General features: G+C 42.3%; 1 protein-coding gene across 1 annotated transcript in view; it reads right to left on the minus strand.

The window, feature by feature from the left end:
• The window catches only part of CAMTA1 (calmodulin binding transcription activator 1), a 3,172,802-nt gene that overhangs the window by 853,850 nt on the left and 2,295,935 nt on the right, over window positions 1–23,017 (minus strand). The window contains exon 6 of the mRNA XM_078642975.1: window positions 6,074–6,227. Coding sequence (XP_078499101.1) covers window positions 6,074–6,227 — 154 coding nt within the window. The remainder of the gene's footprint in view (window positions 1–6,073; window positions 6,228–23,017) is intronic.

A 23,017-nucleotide genomic window follows, 5' to 3' on the forward strand; every position in this document is an offset into this window, starting at 1 on the left:
AAGTGGACCAGCCCCATATGCAGAGGCCTTGATCTAAGTGTGCTGGTAGCTGCGTTGCACCATGGGAGTTCATCATCATCAGGTATTCTACCAGAATATCACGTATTAAATATTGTCCTCCAAAAATATTGTAGATAGAATATGGACTACAAGAATACAGCGTATTAATTTGGGGATTAAGTGGGAAACCAGTACTTTCCTATATATAAGCTATATATACTCACTTTCACAATATTTGGCAGTCTATATTCTGGCTATGGCATTTTAAAGGGTCATTTTATACCTGATTTTCTAGATATATATCTATATGCTCATTGAGAAAGGCTAGCAATAGCCGAAAGGGGTTTGAAAACAAACACACATTCCACCCGAGTGTGTCATTGTCGTCCTTGGAGGAAGGAAAAAGAGAGAGAGAGAGGAGAGAGAAGAGAGAAGAGAGAAGAGAGGAGAGAGGAGAGAGGAGAGAGGAGAGAGTGTGTGTGTGTGTGTGTGTCTGTGTGTGTCTCGATTTCTTATGTGAGCAACCATGTTGTGAGAATGAGGGTGGAAGTACAGCAGTTATTTTCCACTTTTATGGGGATGGTATATAGCAATACTGGACAATGGCAGAGCTTCAAACTTCTCCCTTTAAAGTTTTGGAAGCCAATCCGTATTTCCCCTGGGCAGTGGAGACCTGCTCTTTGGGGTTGATATCCGCCATTTCCCTCACTGCTGAATATTGGATCGCATGCATCTGTTCCATAGTCTGTATGGATATAGCAGCAATCCGGACATCACACAACGGAACTCTGCCCCAAAACTTGTACTGGTAATGTCCTCTCTAACACTGGCATCTAGAAAACACCAAGCCAATTTAACATACCATTGATTTGACCTAGCCACCCACTGACATCTATTAATAAAAAGCTAAAACCTGGGACTTTACTTTATTGTTTAGAGAGATTACTGTCTCCCCCACCTCCAATGTGCTAATATGCTAACGAGGCCTTCCTCAGAACTTGGGCAGACCCTATTAGATGGAACTCGGACTTCACAAGCCAAATTGCAGTCACCCATTGTCAGATCACAAGAACTATTGTAGTGATCTTGACTGATCTATCTGCAGATTGTCTATTAGGAAGATAACCCCAAGTTTGCAGTTATACACCACCAGTCAGTTATCACCCTTTTCCCCAAACTATAGGTTTTTTCCCCTAAAAACCATGTTGTATGCATTCAAGCATAGGAAAGCATCAATCCTTTTTAAAAACAGACCAGGAAAATGTGCCTTTTGCTAAGCAAAAGCTTAACTTGCACAATCAGTCTGGTTGCCCACCACTGCTTCGCAACAGACCAGATAGTGGAATATCCTTCTGCCCATTCCAAGCAACCCGATAAGTATCACACCATCAAACTATTGGTTACTATACCCCAAAATAAGATCTAAAATACACGCTGCCACTAGGGATGTGGGATTACAGCATGAACAGGATTAGTAGAGGTGAGTGAACCAGTGGTTTATTTCTAAAAAACAAAAAAAGGCAACTTGGACCAGTCCCTTTCTCCTGGTTGCGATGTGCCTTAGTGACCAGAGCTGCCGACTTTGGAGCTGGGGAACCAGGTTTGAGTCACGGTGTCGGCACAACATCCTGTGTTGCTGGGCAAAACCACTTAATCTCCCAATGCCTACCATAAATGAATGTGGCCTTAACTGGTGCACATGAAAAGACAGGTATTGTCGATTAAGTGCTGATACTGAGCACTGGAAGCCACCAGCTCAAATTAAACACTGGCATGAACACTGCATGTCCTGGTCCCTTACCCTGTGCACTTTCCACCAGGAAATACATAGGTAAATGTGAGTGGCGGGAGTGGCTGCAAAATGAGGGAAACATAGTAATCAGTAAGCAAAAAACGAAATCCTTCAGTTACTCCCCTTTCCCAGTTGTAAAACTCTAAAGATGGCGGTAACATAGCACGCTGAATTTACTATATCCTGTGTTATATCTTATTTTGGATGTAGTATTCATGCCGTTGTTTTCTTAAAAATCTCACGCCTCAGGTGCAATAAAGATTTCAAAGTGGACTTGTCAACCCTGTCTGGAACTACTCCTAGTTATTGTGTTACATGCTTCACAAAAGATCTATCTTCTGTGGCAATTTAAATAGTGCAGCGTGTACTCGCTGGTTTGCATTAAATCTCACACATCATATAATTACATTGGTTTTATTATTTTAGTTTTAATTTAACTACTGCTTGCAGAACAGTGAGGCGATGCTCCTCCGCCTTAGCGGAGGAGCCGCCACTGAAACCATTACCACTTTCCTGCTGAAGGGTGAGGTTCATTTGCTGCACTTGTTCTTTGAGTGATGCTTGGATTTTTCACAATGCCTATGACTTCAGTGACTTAACATTGATTGTAGCACCCCACTTGGAAAATTGTTCCAGCAGCACTGGAACCAACCGGACTGAAGTGGATGAGGGACATAATGTACCATTCGACAAAGACCACTTGTGCAATGTTATGCTTTTGATAAGCTAACCTCTCCTTTTTTGCATCAGTATATAATGCAGCAAAGTAGCAGTCACCTGCAAAATTGGAATTTCAGTTCCACTCAGATAATCTGAGAAACCTAAATCTACACATCATGGAACAAGTATCTCCTCAGAGCCAATTCTAACTCCAATGTTTACTAATAACTACATCACAGTTAGAAATGGGGTCTCTAGTTGCCAGTGGTTTGCACCCTGTCCAAGTAGGGACCCACACTCTAGTCAGGCTAAGTGTAGCAGTGAGACTTCAAAGAAAGGTCCTTATAATGCACAATACCCTGCCCTTCCTGGCCTTGGCTTCAGGGTAGGCAGTTTTTTGTGCGGGGACAGGCAGAGCCCTACTCAGGTGCAAGTGTCAACTCCTCCCACCACTCTAGTTCAGGAAGACCCATCTACCTGGTGTTGGGCTTTTGGGTTATGCAGTGCACACCTCAGCTCCCTTTGTGTGTGAGACTTTCTAGAGTGAATTCACAAAGCCCAACTGTCATCCTTACCAAAACGTGTATTCTAGGGACAGGCAGAGGCACATAATGGTTATAGTAAGAAAATGCAAACTTTCTGAAAGTGGTATTTTCAGAACTGCAATTGTTAAAAACCAACTTCACTAAAAGATGTGGTTTTAAATTGTGAGCCCAGAGTCGACAAACTTCAATTTTTATCTGCTTCCAATTGGAAGTTACATTTGCATAGGCAGCTCCGATGCAAACCTATGGGAGAGAAAGGCCTTGCTGTAGTGAAAAGCGGATTTGGTAGCTTTTCACTACAAGGACATGTAAAAGTTAAAAGCACATGTCCTACCTTTTTAATACACTGCACTGTGCCGATGGGGCTACCTGGGACCTACCTTAGGGGGTGTGTTACATGTAATAAAAGGGAAGGTTTGGGCCTAGCCAGTAGGTGAACTTGCCAGGTCGACATGGCAGTTTAAAACTGCACACACAGGCTTTGCAGTAGCAGGCCTGAGACATGTTTGCAGGGCTACTCATGTGGGTGGCACAATCAGTGCTACAGGCTTACTAGTAGCATTTGATTTACAGGCCCTGGGCATACATAGTGCACTCTACTAGGAACTTATCAGTACATCTAATACTCACATAATGGAGAAACCAATCATGCAATGTTTATAAAGGAGCGAGCATATGCACTTTAGCACTGATTAGCAGTGGTAAATTGCCCAGAGTCCTGAAGCCAACAAAAAGAGGGCCACAAAAATAGGAGGAAGGAGTCAAAAAGTTTGAGGATAACCCTGCAAAAGGGCCAGGTCCAAGAAGCGCCCTTTCCCATCTTTATCTAGTAATCAGCACAAATAGCCATTTTTTATTTAAAAAAAAAAACAACCTTGACAAAACACACCTTTGTAATTTTTTTATCATGTAGATTATTGGGGGGCTAGAAGACCTGTTTGAGGGTGGAGTTTGCTTTTAGTCAATTAAAGTGCCAAACTAGTGGCACGTTTTTGATGTAAATAAACAGACCCACCTCCTATAACCCTGCCCAGAAGGTTTTTTTAAACATATTTTTTGTCATACGTTTTTCTCCATAGGTGATAGTAATCTAATCTGTTCTTGGTTGGCACCATCCTGCTTTCACTGCACTCTCATTAGTTCCTGGAGCTGCAGAGGACATCCCCGGAATGTTGCACCATTCTGACGCATGCCCCTATATGAGGGCATATGTATTTTTATTGTGAGGAGGTGGGTGTCTGAATGATGAAACTGAAGCAGTGGTGGCTCCTCTGCAATGGCGGAGGGACGTCGCCCCACTGCCTGACTCAGAGCCAGCAGATGAAAAATAAAACTATGTTATTACATTGTTTTATTTTGCATTTGCCGGCTCTGCAGCAGTGCTGGAGGGAGAGGCATGGCTGAGGCATGGGAGGGGGAGGAGTAGAGCTTTGTGAACTCCACTCCCTAAGTGCACATGTGTGTTTAGCCAGTCATCTCACGCCTGCCAGAACACACATGCACACTTATGTGTTCTCCAGCCTAGTTGCATTGAGCAGCTGGGCTGGAGTAACCCCACACAGACTCCCTAGCCTGAGCAGGGTGTTTTTCTAGCCCACTCAGGCCAATTCCCATCCTGCTCTGCAGCACAGGAATTGTATGGGAGCCAGTCCCAGGGGCTGCTGGGACCAGGCATGAAAAGAAGAGGCGACGCGATGCTGGAGGCGGCCGGCGGCTAACGGTACGTTTTTTAAAAAATTTCAAATATAGGATTTCTAACCCCGCCCCGAGTGACCCCTCCCACGTTCCCTCCACCTGCCCCATCACCCTTTGTTTTTAAGCGGCTGCTGCTGCACTGAAGATATATGTGACAGCCCCTAGAAAGAATGACCACTGTAGAAAGACCTGGGTTTGGCAGTTTCAAGTAGATGAATGCCCGTTAAAAAGTTGGATTTCTACCTCCAGGGACACAAATTGTATTTAAAAACAATCCTAGGGTGGCCGGCGGCTGGGATAGACTTGCAGTCAAAAAAGTAACATACAACTGTACACAAAGAGTCAATTAATTTTGGGATCTGAAAATGTACCTGGAAAATGCGAAGCATCACAAGCGCCACATAAATACAATTTCAAATTAATGCAATGCAATTGTCAAAAGTCCATATTGAAATTAAGCATACTGAAAGGGAACGTTTTATCCCTTTCAGGGCAAATAAGCATTTTCAGTTCCTAGAAGCCACAGGCACTCCTTATCTGGTACCAGTAATTTTGAATCTATAAAACACAGAGCAAGAGACAAAGTATAATCCATGTGGTAGAACTAGATAAATCTGACCATGGGCATCTCTGGCCAGTACCTACGTATATAGGAAGGACAGAGCCGGGGACACAATGCTCCATGCTCTTGACATCACATAGAGACAAGGGCAGCATTACGGGGCCTGGTTATCCCTATCTACATTCCATTTCAAGATAAGCACGTGCCCAAGACATAGATCCTCTGAGAACGATAAAACTAGGTACCACTCTTTCTGTTGACATATATAATACATGAACAATTGTGACATCTCTCAATGTCATTCATTTTATTTCAATGTTGTATTGCTCAGGCAGAAGAAAAATGTATCAGAGTTATATGATGTACCAATCAATTGTGATTAATTGTGGCACAATGATTCATTAATACATGAACAGCAAGCACCGCTGTACCAGCAAGGCAAGTAATACAAAGATCTGCAAAAGTAAAACTACTTGTGCAAAGCATCTAAACATGCAGAAAACATCAAAAACATTTCAACAGCTTTCACAGCGAATGGGGGATTCCATAGAAAGTGCACATTTGTAGAAGAAATAAATCAGTAGACAAAATAACACGCGCAAGTAAAAGGGAGTTATAGAGAATAAATGGATTATCATCTTAATTACAAACTTAACTAGTTTGGAGGAAAAAAAATCTGATCCACAGAAAAGCAGGAGGTCCTGGAATATTAGTTTGGGGATCACAATGATATGAACTGTATTTTTTGGCATGGTTTCCTTCCGGGACCCCGGCACGCATCAAGTTTGTCTGCATAGCGAGATAAAATGTGGTACTCACACATAGGCTTCAGCTGTCCAATCAGTTCCTCTTTGGTCCACTTCGCCCATTCCTTCTTGTCGGTGTTGATGGAGCACAGAATTGGGCCACATGGCTTCCCACAGTCCTCAATGGCAGGCACATTCAGGTAGTGTACCAGCACAATGTCAGGATTCTAAAATATAGTAATGGGGGACATGGTTAGGTATCTGATGGATATCAATTTTACTAACAAATTTCCTTCAAATGCAAGAATATCTATAAAATATCACCATCAATTGCAATACAATCATTTCCCACCCCCAAAGAAGGTTGATTGGATCACAGTATGCAGTTTTAGCCAGCGCACACAGATGATCAACTTTGTGCATGGAAAAGTACTAAAAGGAGTTTTCCCAATTGTTTCAATTGGGCCAGAAAACCACCGGGCCATAAGAAGCTACACAGTAGACAGACTAAAACGAACATAGTGCTGGCCACCAAAGAATCTTGGGGCATATTACCAATGGCCTTATCGCCGCTTAAGCGGGAATTTTTCCCGCTAAAGCGGCGATAATTTAATCGCCCTATTACCTAGCTGTCGCTAACACTAGTTAGCGACAGCTAATAGGCGATAGCGGGCATTTAGGGGCCCACTTTGCATGTCAGTGATAATTATCGCTAATGACATGCAAAGTGGGCGTGCCAAGATGTTAGCGACTGGAAGCAGTCGCTAACATCCCTATCTCCTATTACCAACTTTTGGAAATAATCGCGCTAAGCGCGATTATCTCCAAAAGCTAACGCCTGCCCAGAGCAGTTCTTAGCCTTGTTATCCAATGGAAGGTGGATAACATGGCTAAGAGCATTGTCACGATAATGCATGAATATCGCTGATTTTTCAGCAATATTCATGCATTTCCCACGATTTTTACCGCTTTTGAGATAAACCTTGATAATATCAAGGTATCTCAGCGGTAAAAATCGTTGGTGCGCAGCGATATTATTATACCCGCTAACCAAGCTTAGCGATAATTATCGCTATAGATTGGTAATATGCCCCCTATCCTTTAATGTCAAAAACTCCAAAACACTTCAACCAACCCAGAGAAGATGTGTCACCAATATCTTGAGATGGCTATATTTGCTTCCAATCCAAGGTTGCACAGATTCACACTGTTTGCCATAATGTATACATCAGGTTATGGAGATGTCTCTCAATACATTGAGTATAGAATCAACCTATGAAACTCGAAATTCATTATATAACCAAACATGCAGACACTGCTTCAAACATCGTGCATTTCTGAAACTCCAACACAAGCCCAGCCTTTCAGACATCGCACCTCAACCGTCACTAACAGTATTTCTAACGTTTTTCGCCAACAACTCAACCCATAACCAAAAGAAGGCAAAAAATAATATATATATTTAAATAGTAGCTTTTTTATACAGTGCTGCACCTTCGCATTTTGTATTTGCTGTTGCTCAAAACTCCAATGCCTCCCCCAGCACCATAACTTCTAAACTGAGCCCAGAATGTATTACTAGTATTTTTATTGTATTTCAAAATCAAAATATGAAGAAAAAGCTCGTTCACCCATTGCTTGGGTGAACACGTTGAGTTATGTTCATGAAGATTCATATCATACCATATTGCACACCCCACAAACTGAATCACCTGTAAAAAGAAAATGGTATAATCGGGGCCACTAAAAATAATGTAGCAGTGGTGGCAATGTTGACTAAATTATGTGGCAGTCAGAGGAAAATCATGCAGAATAATGTTGAACATTTTTTGATAGTATTACTTTATTATTTTCTAATTTTTACTGATATCTGGGCGAAGGCTTCACCTCGTTAGTACGAGTTTGACAGCAAATGCAGCAATGCGCAACTGAAAGACAACTAGTCAGCTGTTGGGAAGGGACTTCCATTGATCAGGAACACACATTTTGCTATGTTTTTAGTAACTTTGGGGCATATTATCAAGGAATTTATCTCCGCTTTTTTTGGCTTTAAAAGTCAAGAAAGGGGAGATAAAATGATCTCCCTATCAGCAACAGGGTGCTAACACGCAAATTCGGATGTTAGCACCCTTTTTCTCTACGTTAGAGATGCAAAGGCGGCGTTCCAGAGAAAAATAATAGGAGAAATGTTGTTAAGCGACATTTCTCCTATTATCAAGGATTTCGCTAACCCTGTTAGTGATAAAAAAGCAGCGCTAACCGCGGTTAGCGCTGCTTTCTTTACACCTGGTATTTTCCTGACTTAGCCATGATATCCTATGGAAGGTGAATATCATGGCTAAGTTTGTGAGCCCCTATCATCAAGCTATCGCCAAACTTCGAGAGATTATCATTGGTTTTCCAGCGATAATCTCTCATTTGGCAGTTAGCGCGAGGATTTTTATCACTTTTGAGATAAACCTTGCTAATAGCAAGTTATCTCTGCGATAATTTCCGGCGATGCTTAGCGATAAAAAATTTGTTGCTAAGCCTCGTTAGCAATAAATATCGCTAATCGTTGGTAATATGCCCATTTGATCCGTTAAACCGCAAAAAAATGTTTAATAGCTGCAGATGATGGATCAAGGAGCAACTCCAGAACTATGCAGAAAAAGCAGCAGAATGGCAAAATGCCAGTGGCATTTGGTATCAGGCACTTGTGTCTCCACAGCACTGGAACAAGGAGCATCATACAGGCCTCTACGAACTGAAGCCGACCCAAGAAAACAGCTTTATCATCAGTTCTGGTTTTACTCCCTGCTCCCCTCAGGCAGAGGATTCCTCTTCCAAGAATACATAAACATGTCGCGTTTTTTCATAAGCGACAGAAAGAAGACTCACGAGAAAGGGTGAGGGGGAAGTTGACAGCTCTAAAAAGGGACCCCCAGGAGTGTCCTTCGCGGCACAGGCATACTCCCGGCCGCTTCTTTGCAGAGACGCCCTTGGATTTAGAGGCGGTAGTTAGGCGCCAGCACACAAATATCGCCGGTAACATGCTAATGAAGCCATCAAGATGCCGCCTCTTTCCTCTCAGAGTTTCCATCAGACAGATTTTGTTTTCCTCTGAAGATCCAGGAGGCCCATCCCACAGGTTTGTTTAGTGCCTCATTAACATTGTTCCAAGTGCGCCATTCGCGCTAATGTGCTGTGTTTCCATAGGAATGGTGCGCGCGAACTGAGGCCGACCAAGGGCGCACCGGAAACTGGCAACTGCGTGACATCTCTGTCGGAGGAGCAGCAGCCCTACCTCAGTCTTGGAAACAGCACTCCTGTCATAGAACCTCTGTTACTAAGGCAATGCAATTACAGCATTTGTTTAAATGCTCCTTTCCATTTGAATTGATATTAGTTTCATTTAAAGTTGATGTCTAGTACCCCACTTGTTTTCATTGCGTATTTATTTCAGTTTTTTTTATTAAAGTTATTTTTACAGCGCAAACTGCAAATTTCATTTGCAAATCGAGGGGCATATTATCAAGGAGGTTTATCTCCGCTTCTTTGGCTTTAAAAGCCAAGAAAGCGGAGATAAAATTATCTCCCTATTACCCAGCTGTTGCTAACACCAGTTAGCGACAGCTAGTAGGAGATAGCAACCATCTTGGGCCCCACTTTGCATGTCAGTGATATTTATCACTAATGACATGCAAAGTGGGCGTGCCAAGATGTTAGCGACTGGAAACAGTCGCTAACATCGCTATCTCCTATTACCAACTTTTGGAGATATTCGCGCTAAGCGCGAATATCTCCAAAAGCTAACACGTGCCCTGAGCAGTTCTTAGCCATGTTATCCAATGGGAGGTGGATAACATGGCTAAGAGCATTAGCTCGGTAATGCATGAATATCGCTGACTTTTCAGCGATATTCATGTATTGCGGCCGTTTTTTATCGCATTTGCGATAAACCTTGGTAATACCAAGGTTTATCTGCGATACAAATTGCCGCAGATCAGCGGTAAATTTTTGTCTCTAACCAAGCAATAGCGATAATTATCGCTATTGCTTGGTAATATGCCCCCTAATTCTGCAGCACACACACTCTGACAACCACCAAAGTTTAAGTAGTGCTACGGTGGTAAGATTACGAGTGGGGTGGAAAGGGTATTTAACTCACCCAGTAAACATCAACAATGCAGGGTGAGGTATTTTATTGGGTAAATTGAGCTAACTAAGCATATTGGCCACGGGCCGGGAAGTAGTAGAAGGACCACACAAGGGCCCGCAATAAATGCCTACTGAGGGCGTGGGTCAGCAGGAGCAGGAGGAAAAGTCAGCGAAAATGCACGCCAGTGATTGGTTGGCGCGCTGTGAATCGCCCAGTGAGGTAGCAGGGGCATGGAAAAAGGACAGGAGGTCATAAGCAAGGGAAATGGAACCCTACGGCACAATTGAACTCTGCACAGTTTATTCCATTAGTATGAGGGGATCAAGTCAGCCGGGAGGGATAAGGACCACTCACACATCTGGGAGGGGTTATGAAATGGTGTGGACACCAGCAGATGCTGAAGGAGCTCATTCCAGGTTACGTTATGGTGGAATTTGTTGGAGATTTGTTTGATAGTTTATCCCTGGTCAGCAAAATATCTTTAATAATAGGGCTTCATTTTAGTGACATGATGAGGCAATGATGGCATTTAAGCCTGCTGGTGTGTAGTGACTTGGTGTCTGAAGAGGCCTGCACACAGTATTCTAGTACTGTCAAGCTTGGATTCCACTAGGGTATTGGTTACTTCTGTGTGGAATCAAGGAGATCAGCATTTACAGAGATTAGGTATTTTTAACAACGCCCTCTTGGTGAAAGTTTTGATAATGGGTGGAGGTATGAGTACATTGGGTAGCGATCGGAGGAGTGGGTGATGCGGTGGGTGGCTAAGAGGAGGGGGGTAGTACTGTCTCTATTCAGCTTGACTCCATATCTACCTGTTGTTTCTTCAGTGGTGATTTGCAGGCATTTGGGTAAGGTGATCCAAGACCCCGACGACTTTTAAATAGATTTCCGTGTCACTGACCTGTGACTCAGAAAGGGCAAGAGCAATGCATATTAGAGGTAGGGGAGCCAACACATTAACAGGCAGAGTCATGCCATAAAGGGTGTGGACATAAATAGGTTGACCCATAAAAATGTTTGGCATGTAAAGGCACGCAACAAACATCTTGTAGGATCTCGGCGGGTCTTGGGCAAAAAATTCCACGGACTCGATAATTCTCGCCCCGGTGCTTCATCGACTCACGGGTTCACACTCTGCGACTCTGGGCAATAGCTTGCTTAATCTCCACAACGGCCCCTCGCGGCGGGATGCCTGACTTTCACCTTGTGGGTACCCTGCTATCTCACAGGGGAATACCAGGAAGGGTTCCCTAAGCAAGCGCCGGGAAACCCACTGCGGGTAGCTGTGCGCTATATAAGCTCAACTACATTTACATTTACATGATACAATCTCTCAAAAAAAAATCCAAAAGTTTATTTCTTTAACATGCAGAAGTGCTTAGTATATCAGATTAGGTCACTGCATTAAGAAATATTTATAACACGTGATAGTTCTTAAGCGTGAACTTCAAAACATTAATTTTAAGCCCTGACGACAATGCTATTAGTGAACTAAGAGGCAAGCCAGTTGTCATGAGAGCACTGTATGTGGCCTAGATTCTTATTATAGATGGAACAACATTATAATCTATTCAACCACTCACATATTTCAAGATGCTCTCAAATGCAATAATGAAGAAAAAGATGGCAAGGTGAAATAAAATATTTGCACAGGTTCACACAATTTGGTTATGTAAGGAGCCAGGATTGATATCATGTGTTCTGGCTTAATATTGTACAATTCAGTCACTAGATGGGCATCTCTTTCCCTCTGTTGATTTGTATCCTAGGTAAAAGCTTTGTCTTTAATTCTTAGTGCTTAAAGCTAGAATTTGGGTGGTAGGCAGAAGCTACACAAAAGCTATACTCATTTTGCCCTCGAGGGTGGAAGGGGCCCCCGAGCTGAGAAAGAACCTGGCACCTGTTTGACCTTTCGAGGTTATGAGGAGGCTTCCTTCTATGCCTCTGTCTCTGGGGGTGAAGCATTGCTCATTAGACATGAGCAGAAGGATACACAGTGAAGGTGGGTGTGGCCGGTTAGGTGGCAATTTCTTTTCAGAATGCTGGGAAATTCATAAGAATCATTGATTGATAAGTGCCAGTGGAGAGGATTTGTCTTTCCCCTCAATGCAACTTCAAAGCGATAGCAGAACTTTTTGTACTCTGTGATCTCTATCAGGAACCACCACAGGTTGGATGAAGAGGTTTTAGCACTCCAGAGAGATGCTATCGCAATAGAGACCCTGTTGGAAAGGTGGTTATGATATATTAAGCAAGATGGCCTATTTGTATATTTATTGCAGGGTACTGTGGCTTATTGGACTAATGCATCCACTGTAGTGGCCTGTGGTCGACCTCATGGTTACAGGTTCAAATCCCGGCAGGTCCACTCCACTTTTCAAACTTTTGAGGTCGATAAAATGAGTACCATTGAGTTGGGTAACAATAAACATGTTATCCAGTGCCTTGATACTCTTGGGTGAAACGTGCGCTTTACAAATACACATGTTATGAGGAGGAATTGCATTGGTTGGGTGATCTTAAAGACAGCTGCACTTTCATTTTGAGCTGTGTGACTGGGCCACTGTGAATAGGTTTGGGAAGCAGGGGTGCAAAGGGATGCTTGAGTGTTTAGCATCCCAGAGGCATTATTTTGTCTGGTTGGGGGATTGCTACCTCTCTGGTGATGACAGATCTAAGGTATGATTCTTGGAATGGGTGGTAGTAGCTGAGCGGAAAATCAAAAAATTGCGGGAGCTGATAGAGACATGGAAGTTTGCTAGTCTAAGAAAAGGCTCAGCTGAAATAAAATTGTGTGTTAATTGTTGTCCATTGACCACAAGCATACTAGGGCTCAGAAAAATGAGAGAGATGATCACGGTTTATATCTCTCAACATTTAGTTTATGCAGGGGCATAGTTAATCTGTGAGATTCCAGGAGTATGGATCTCAAATTTCCCAACTAAAAAAACGGTGGGCTGCATGGTGGAAGGCTAAGATGACCAAGGTTTGATTTGGCGTAATTGGTGGCAGTATTAGGTGTCAGGAATCTGCTCTTGAGCCACCAGGAAGCACATTCATGCAGTCTTCAGTGGGGTGTAGTAAACTATACACTGAATTTCTCCAATGATCCCTAGAATGAATCACATGCTTTATTGTAATTTATTGACAAAACAGAGCCATGTCATGTAAAAAATGCAGCCCACGTGTCCCTTTCTAGGGCCTTTTGTGCATGAAAAAGACCACACAAATGCTTAGTACATGAGGTAGTGTGGTGCCTAACCTGTGAGCAGAGAAACAAGAATGTCTCTCATTGGCTGAGATGATGGGTGACTGAAAACACATTAATGGCACTTGATGTAATTTCTTTTATTATTCAACAGTTAGAACAAGTATTTGACCATAGATCTTCTTTCCGGTGTTTGTCTGTGACTCAAATAGTTATTTGTACCTGGATGCATAGCCTGCAGGTCCAGTGCCACATAAGTGCCACTGTAGGTAGGTTCCTTACAGTGTCACAGCAAAGGACCACAGAAGAGAGCCAGATTACAAGTGTCTCAAGGTTTGCCTTATTGAAAGAGATCAACCAAAACAACAAAATATCATTTTGCATGGGGTGCCAAAAATCTTTGCTATGCAATTGGTTGCCTGTGACATTAATACACGTTGCAACAGGACTCAAGTGTGTCCTGTCTAGGCTGTCTTTAATGTATGTGTTTATAGAAAAACGTGCCCCCATTATCACTCAGTGTCAGCCACTTCTCTACCAACTTTGCTTTCCTGATGTGATCCCAGATGAGGTTTAGCTGGTTTGGAAAATATCCAGGCCTCTGTAGAGCTTAGCTGTATGTAGGTCAGGAGCCAGGGGATTGGGCAGCAAGGCTGCTTTTGAGGAAGTTTGTCTATGTATGCTGTTTAAGCGTGTGTTCATTGTTCTGTGCAGTGCTGGTACTCTTCAGTCACAAGCAGGTCTGAGGAAACAAGCTGCTGAGCAGCTGAGTTTTGAAGGTATTTATTTGTAATAATTTAGATTATTTAATGTCTCTAAGGGTACACCCTCTAAGTTGGTAATATATCTTGGGCTACTTGCCACAGTGAAGACATTATTGCTGTTCTGAAGCACAAGGGTGCAAATGACTGTCTTCTGAATATTCTATGACAGGCTCTCCTTCATATCCATCAGGGCACCAATATCTCTGACATCACCACACCTGTTGCTTCTTCTGTACCACTGTCAAGGTAGTACCTACTGTGGCGCTCTTATGTCAAAAGGAAGATCCAAATTCAGTGCTTGCTTGTATTTATTGCAGCAGGAAGTGGAACATAGGGCAGTGGCTGCTGGGACTCGTGAGATCTTTAAAGCAGTTTGATTCTGTAGGGTCCAGTGGATACGTGAAAAGGAGGAGGGCCAGTCATTAGAGCAGCAGGGCTTGGTGGTAGGTGTTTTACTCTGTTTGCATAGAATGCAGTACGTTGTTTTGGGACTGCAGATAACAGGGGTTATCCAGGGCCGGACTGGGGGAATTAAAAGCAGCCCTGACCGAAATGCTCAAACCAGCCTGATCCCTTCGTTTCCTCGTGCAATCTTTCTATTTCCATCCATCCATCCATTCTCCCTCTCTTCTCCTGGCGTATCCTATGTTTTTGTTAGCAATACTTTCTTCTTTCTTTCCTATTTGTTCTCTTCTATTTTGTAATTATGTATGTATACTTTTTTACACGAAAGGCTTCTGTGCTTCTCAATGTTGAGCGAAAACACCATGAATACATTTCAATTTCTGTGTGTGTGTAAATCTTTCAGTTGAGGGAGATGCTTGATAACATTTTTAGACAGCCATGGGGGATCTTTTAATCAAGACACAAGTCAGTGAAGGTGGGTGTTGACGATAGTATTGCAAAGCAGAATGACATTGAGGGAATTAGATAGGTGAGGAGTGAGGTTCATGTTGGAAGAGTCTGCAAGGAGATGCAGAAGTTCATTTGTGTCCTTTTTTTTTAATTCACGTTGAGCTTTATGTTGACAAGTGTTAATATGTTATAGAGGAGCAGAATCTAGGAATGCATCCAGATCATCAAAGGGTGTACTGCTAGCACCCAGACGAGGGAGGATCAGCAGCGTGTTGGCCAGGGGTGGCTCCTCCGTAATGGCGGAGGAGTGTCACCCCACTGGTCAGAGTCCATCACAGAAACTTAAAATGATATTAAAACAATAATATCATTTTTTTGTGTGAGGGGCTCTGGCTCACAGTGCGTGTGGGCCCTAACAGGCAGGATTGGGCACTTAGAAGTGCATATGTAAGTTTGGCTGGCCATCTCAGGCCAGCCAAACAGACATGCACACTTCTATTTCTCCAACAGCTAGGTTGGAGAAAAGCTGCAGGCTCCCAAACAACGTCTGAGCAGCAGAGCAGGCTGCTCAGGCCAATCCTGGCGTTGCTGTCAAAGCATGAGAGCAGCGTCTGGATTGGCATCCTGTGCCTTCCTAGAGACTGCTGGGTGCGAAGCCCTGAGGCATCCATCGGTGTCCAGGCAACGAGAGGTACTTAAAATATATATTTTATTTTTACTCTCAATCCCCCGTGCCCTCTTCCCACCCCACCTTCATTGGCCGCCACTTGTGTTGGCCTTAAAAGAGTCAACAACAATGAAGGAGAAATGCTTGAAAGAGAATGGTGGGGAGGGGGCTTAACTGGAGGGATTGATGTGGTTGTAAATGGTTTGTTTAGATACAGCTAATTTTACCTCTCTTTCAGAAAAAATGGTTGCTTGGATACCTGTGATGTAGTTTGTGTTGAGGGATGTTGGTGTAGCAGTAACAATATAGTCTATCTACCTCTCCGAAATTGTTGTGAAATGAAGTGGCAGGGTGTGAAAGAAGCAGTTATGAATATCGTCTTAATATAGATGGACCTGGCATTCTATAGCCTGTGTGAAATGGGGACCTGGACAGGTTCGCCTTTGTGGCCGAGTCATAGTGGTCAGCGTACATTTCATAAACGTAGGCTCCTGGGCCAGCATTTAGAGGACCTGAGCCATAAGTGGAGGGCATGCTTTCAACGTATTCTTTGTGTTTGAGGTGGAGTGTTTAATAATGTGAGTGATAGCATTTGGCTTGTGCACATCTGCCTAAAAAATTGTCCACTTAGGTGCCATGACTGGTAGGCCAATCTGTACTTTTATTTCTGCTTTCATTTCATGTCTTTTTGTCTTTACTTTTGCACATGGTAATTTTTAAATAACTTTTTGGGCAAAAATATACAAACGTCATTTAGACATCAGCATTTGTACTTGTTATTACTTTTAGTTTTTAACGTTATTTGTGGTTGTTTGGAAAATTAAAGTAAAATATAGGTTGGCAAGGACAGATCTATTGACTTTGCCATTGCTTGTTTAAGTTATTGGCTGCTGAATGCGTGAGCTTGCTAAGGCATTCCAGCCTAATACAGTACAGGCAGATTTTTTGCTGTTGCTGAATTTTAAATGCAAAACCAAAACCAAAACCACTGGATTCAAGCAAGCCGGGCTGAAGACGGCTGTAATGCCAGAAACCAGTCCTCGGAAGCTTGTTTCCGGTCCAGGGAAGGCATGGCTTGGCAGTTCGGGCTGTACTGTTCCCATGAGGCACAGGGTCAGACTGATTTGCATATAGCCATGTCTGAACTGGGATGGCAGAGTGGGCTAAAGAACGGTGATGGATCAAACCCAGATCTTTTGACTGGGTGTGAGTGTTTGATTGGTTCAGATGCTCCGTCCATCACCACCCCCTTTTGTACCGAATTTTAAATGCAGCCTGACACACCAGAAGAGGATGTGCCTGAGATGATTCCACCCTTGATTCTGGCAAGATGGACCTTTGTGAAGGGCAAGGGCATTTTTGAGAGTACTAATCCAATAGTTGTCTTGCGAGACTATATTTGTTCCCGTTGGCAAGGCAGCAGAAGTCCAGTGTGGCCAACTGCTCTCTTTCCAGGACACTTCATATAAAGTGTTTAGGTTCTTTATAACAGATCTGCAAGAGTCAGTTTATTCGGATGAAAAATAATATCAAGCTGTGGATACTTAAATTGCCAATATTAAGAATTTCCTGTGACTGAATTACAATTAATATTTATAGTCAAGCCTTAATTTGTACATGTGTGGCTAAAATTATTCCATTGAGCAGCATTGCTAAAAATGTCTAGTACCCATTGGACTTGGGGGTTATTTACAGTTGCAGTACTTAATTTGTAAAAGAATGAGGGCAGGAGCCCGAAGCTGTGCCCAGCGCAATAAATAGCAAAGCTGACTAGTCTTGAATTCACCTCCAACCAACATCTCAAAACACTGCAGCTTTGGAAATGCAGACAGATCACCAACAATTGGAACGTGTCCTATCTGCCTTTTTTTGAGCTTAGAGGTATTCTAAATAGAGCATATGGGACATCCAAAAATTTGGCCAAAAATCCTCTCGATTATAGTGTGTCTGCACACTATAAATAGTGCAGATGAGACATCCTTAAAATTTTCCTGCTTTTTTCATGTCTACCAAACTCTAAAAGACCCTTTTGGTATTCAGTGTAAGCATCCTAGGAAGTTGTAATGCTTAGTTGACTCACCTAAACTTAAAGATGCAACATTCTTCAACCTCAGAATTTATCAGGTTAAAGGTCAGGGACTCAGCAGTGCCATGAAATCGTTTGGTGTACGTGCACTTAACAAGTGCTTTTAACATAACATAACAATGTAATCATAGAACTCCTTTTTCGTGACATAACATAGATAATATGTAAAATGTAAACACATGTATCCACGGCCATGAGATCATGAACAAGCCGTGCACAGAAAAAGGAAGAATTCCGATCTACATTATGAAACATAGTGGAATGTCAACTTAGCGATTCACGTGTAAGACATTAATTACGGGAAAGTGAATTAAACCAGCACTCTGTGAGTTCACAATATTATACAAATTCAGTGAAATGTAAACAAAGCATAATGACAACCCAACCCATCAATGGAATGTAAAATAGCAATATTTGTCAATGACATCACAAATAGGTAGTTGAAAATAAACCAAAGAATCCTCAATATATCACAGATAGTAAATTGAACTTGAAAACAAACACATTTTAGCATGTGTATTGTAAGTATACAATGAATTTCCTACTACATCACAAACAGACTTTTCTGCCAAAATATTAGGATTTTATTTTGGCCTAAAAAAATGTGAGTATCGAACAATAACATATCGTCAAGGTGGGTATGCATATGTAAGTATAGATTAACTGTCCCTAACTTATATGTCAGCAAGGTAGGTAGGCATGGAATTATTAATAATACATTTATACCTTCTTTACTTACCTTGACGATAAAGGCTCAATTAAAAGTGATCTGGATTTAGGCACCGGGGTAAGAGAATGCAAGAAAAGTTTTTCAGCAAGCCTTCACCTAAAACCATCTATTCTGAAGCTCAGTTTTTTAAATGCTTTGCCTGGTTTACACTTCATTTGATCATTGTGGAGGTTTCACAGTCAATGACACTACAGCACAGCGCCTAGAGGCAACCATTTGTCACAGGTTTCCTGAGTTCAATTCTCTTGTTAAAGACACCTACTGTGGAGATCCACTTACCGCACACCACACAGCTTCAACCAGGATTTCCACACAGTCACTTTTATCCTTTAATTGAAGACCACACTACATAGATTGTGCTTCAATCCCAGCCCCTCCCGAGCCATCTCAAGAATCAGTTTTCCTCTGAAGCATCCCATGCGTAACTAGCGCTCAGAAAATACTCAACATTCATACTACACATTGGGCAGGTGCTTCCCAAACCTACATCCTGAGAATGACTCTGTCTAAATTATATGCTTAGGGTCGAAACGTTGACTTGACAAAATAATAGTGTAATGTTTTTATTTTGATCCTGGAGCATTTCACTCTTTGTTGTGGTGAGTACAAACCACAAATGCATCCTGGATAAGTCACTAGTGTATGTACATAGATTGTGTAACAACCACGTACTTATCATTCACTTATTTTCACTTGCACTGTGTCATTGTGCCATTTGGGATCACCGTCTTACTTATAACTTAATTTAAGTATATAACTGCAATTTTTTGTTTGGTAAGAAATTTAAATAAAACTGGCCAATTGAGAAATTGAACCAGTCACTTGATGGTCAAAATTACTATCTCCAAGAAAGTAGATGTTCACATTTCCTTCCTTTAGGGACAACTGTTTTGATTTATTACCCCGCCTTTCATTTAGCACAGCAACTATGAAAATTTAGTAAATCTTCCCCTTGAGTTTTTGTCAAAGGAATGGAGGAAAATACAGACTCAGAATTACCAGATCCAATACCACATGTAGAGTCCCCATTCCTAGGACAAATCCACCCCTGTTTACCACCGGCTATCAGCAGGTGGTAAACAGGAGAAAGGAATGGGTGGTGTAATGGTAAGTGAGTGGCCAGGCATCAGGGCGCAGAGGAGGCTGGTGACAGGCAGGTGGAGGAACTGGGAAACACTGTTACCCCGACTTGTAATCTGGCCCATAGTGGTAGTCAATATACTGGATTCAATATTTTTGTAGGTCGAAATAAAAATCTTGGTTATGTGATAGAACACGAATATAGTCAGTGGAACATGCAATTCACTTTCTATAACATCACAAATAATACAGGGTCAATAGATCACTTCCTGTCTAACATATTACAAACAGTCATTGGAATAACAGAGGAACATAAGCACAGAAAATGGCAGGTTACATCCTAGTTTGACCGACTACACATTTTGAAAGGGTTTGCACAGTTTGAGGTGCGCTTCAATACGGAAGCTTGTGCAGAAGGGTGTATGGCACATTATTGACTGAGATTTCTGTCTCAGTCCAATCAGACTCACTGTTCCTGAACAGCATTATGTTCTGTTGTCCACATGCACACAGTACTAAATGTACCCTGGCTCGCTGCCTATTCGCAAGGTGACTGGCTCATCTCTTTTAGGTCAGTGGTTTCAAAGAATCAAGAGGATTTATTGACAGCTTGCTTAATGAGCACTCTCAATACATTCTTAAAGCCTCCTCGGCCCACCCCGCAAAGCTGTCTTCCTTCTTTGTTTCAGTAAAGAGCATGTCTTTCATTATTAACTGGCCCGTTTTTAGATATCTCGTGCAAGGCATAAAGAAAAGGCTTACATATAGTCATAAAATATGGGGCATCACCAACTGGTCTAAGTCGATTGAAGAATGGCAAGTTGGTTAAGAAAAATTGTACATTCACATGCCTGTCTGAATACCAAGTGAACTGCCTCTAAAAGGTGCAAGATGCAGCTCTGCACTTGCAAATTGTATATACACAGCACTCAATTGACAAAAACTTTAGTTTCCAAAGAGGGCAGAATTTCTTCCATTTGTTGGTGAACATTTGTAGAATCCTCCTTCAACCTGAATCAATTATGGCCAATTTGGATCTCATCTGCTTTACAATTGACCACAGTGCTTTAACACTTGAAAGTTGATCCATAATGTCCATCGAAGCATTCACACACAAGGCAACAAAAGTTGAAAGTACAACAAATGATTCAATTGTATACCATCTACCTAAGTTCCCGAGACAAAATATCAAAAAGTCAGGTTTGTAGTCTAGAGGCAAAAACTCCAGAAAGGTTCTTCAAAGATGTATAAGGTCACCATTTACAGGTAAATTGGAAGTCGGTGTAATGATGAAGATCTGATTGGTTTTATGGGGCTCTTTAGTAGAATTAAATAGGATGCTGCACATACTGCATCTTTTCAACTGTATGTTTTCTGGAATAGAGAAAATGTTCTCAAACGTATTGCAATTGCATGAAAGATAGCTCTATTTTGGCAAGGTGTCGTTTTCTCCCTTTTCCAAATTGCAACTTATGTCTTCATGAGTTTATGGAAAAGGATTTTAGTTAAAATGTTCACATTTTTCACAACGATTTCCACCTAGATAAAACGATCAATTCAAATTCCATTTTCCCTAATATCTTATTGTCAGTGATATCAGAATGTTTACTCTTTATAAATAATGACCAACACATCTATGATTGCCAGAATTTTCCTAGGGAGATTTTTTTACAGTCAGTAATACCAATACTCGAAATGTGACTTATTGCTCATCAGTAATTTACTTTGAAATTCCCATGAATGGGTAGTTATTTGAGTAGTAGGATTGCAACTAAAATATATTGATTCAAATAAAATCATCTGACAAGCTATCATGTCTGAAAAAGAATGTCAAAAGATACAAAGCGTATCTTTTGGGCTCAGGGTCTCTTCTGGTCTGGAGGTAGCAGAACAGAAGAAGTTGTTCCAGAAGGGGAAAAGATAATTATCCATATTTGGATTGCGTGGGAACCTCTTGTGGACTGGCGGTTCTCAGCCTGCGACCAGATGGGCTAGGAGCGGGCAACACTTCCCCCTGTCCGGGATTCTGCCTCGTGGCTAAGTGCCTAGGACGGGCTCCATCGGACCTGGGCAGTGCTCCATTGTGTGTGCGGGCCAGAGAGAGCCCTGGCCGGGCGCTCCCACCCTGGGCTCTGTCCTCTACCATGGGCCCGGACGGGCCTTCGCCATGAATGTAAGTACGGGTCATAAGCTTGCGCTGAATAAGTCCCTGTCCTTTATACACACCGCCCGTCGCTACTACCAATTGGATGGTTTAGTGAGGTCTTAGGATTGGCCACTCCAGGGTCGGCAACGGCCCTGTTGGAGCACCAAAAAGACGATCAAACTTGACTATCTAGAGGAAGTAAACGTTATAACAAGGTTTGCATAGGCATTATGCAGGCTAACGCATCACAAATGCTGCTGTAGGGAAAACGTCAGCAAGTGGACCCTTTCTACATGGAAGCCTGCAAACATAGTATACGAACCAGCCGATAATTTCGTTTTTAAAGAGTTGTGACATCTCTAGTCACCTGTAATAAGAACATGACATCTCTTCAACGGTAATAACTTATTATAGATGAGTTATGACAACATATTAGTTCCTGCCAGAGCGAGGGACCAAGGTGAAAGGCAAACCATGGACCATCATTACAGCTGCTTTTTAAACCCTTTTTAAAAAATTTCTTTTCTATAGTAAAATAGTGTTCAGCACAAAGGAGAGGTTTTTGATGGCTTGTTTAATTTTTGCTCTATAGTTGATTACAAGAAAGAAATAAGTTCACACTGGATGTAATTTATGCAGATGTCATGTGTTATGCCTACAAGAATTCATTGGTGAGATGGTGGAAGAAGTCAAAAGGTAAAATACCACAGCCCTCATTATGGAAATGGGTGGAGGGCTGATGGTAAACAGGGTTCCCACTGGGTGGCAGGATCAGTATATTAAAGAAGGGTCTATGTGACGACAGATTGTACTGCTAGTGGCAAACCTGAGAATTGCCAGATCTCATCTGCACACAGGCGGTGGCACCTGTGATTCTCAGTCTCCCCCTCACAGTGCATAGATTAAAGTGCCTACATATGAAACAGCGTATTGCTAGTCTAAATGAAGATGGTGCATGGGGGCACCAGTGGATATCCAGAGACCAGAAAGCATTTGGGGTAGTTCACAGAGAAGCTGATCAACCCTTGAGGAGGTAGGCAAAGAGTCCTCCTTTTCACGTGGAATGGGGCACCGAACTGCTTCCTATTCACTTGGCAGTGAAAAATAGAGGCATAAGCAATCAAATGGTCAGTTTGACCTTATTTTTCCACGGCTAAGCAGAACGGAATCAGTTTGATACTGAACTTTTTGGTTTGGTGTAAAATGTTCCCCTCCATCTAGAAGTTCGGTGCTATCTGTAGAAAGGAACTATGGGGCATATTACCAAGGGGGGCGATAGGCAATTATCGCCGATTTAGCGGCCGTTTTCGGCCGCTAAGCGGCGATAATTCTATCGC

The sequence above is a fragment of the Lissotriton helveticus genome, chromosome 5_1 (genome assembly GCF_964261635.1).
Source record: "Lissotriton helveticus chromosome 5_1, aLisHel1.1, whole genome shotgun sequence".
NCBI classification, from domain to species: domain Eukaryota; kingdom Metazoa; phylum Chordata; class Amphibia; order Caudata; family Salamandridae; genus Lissotriton; species Lissotriton helveticus.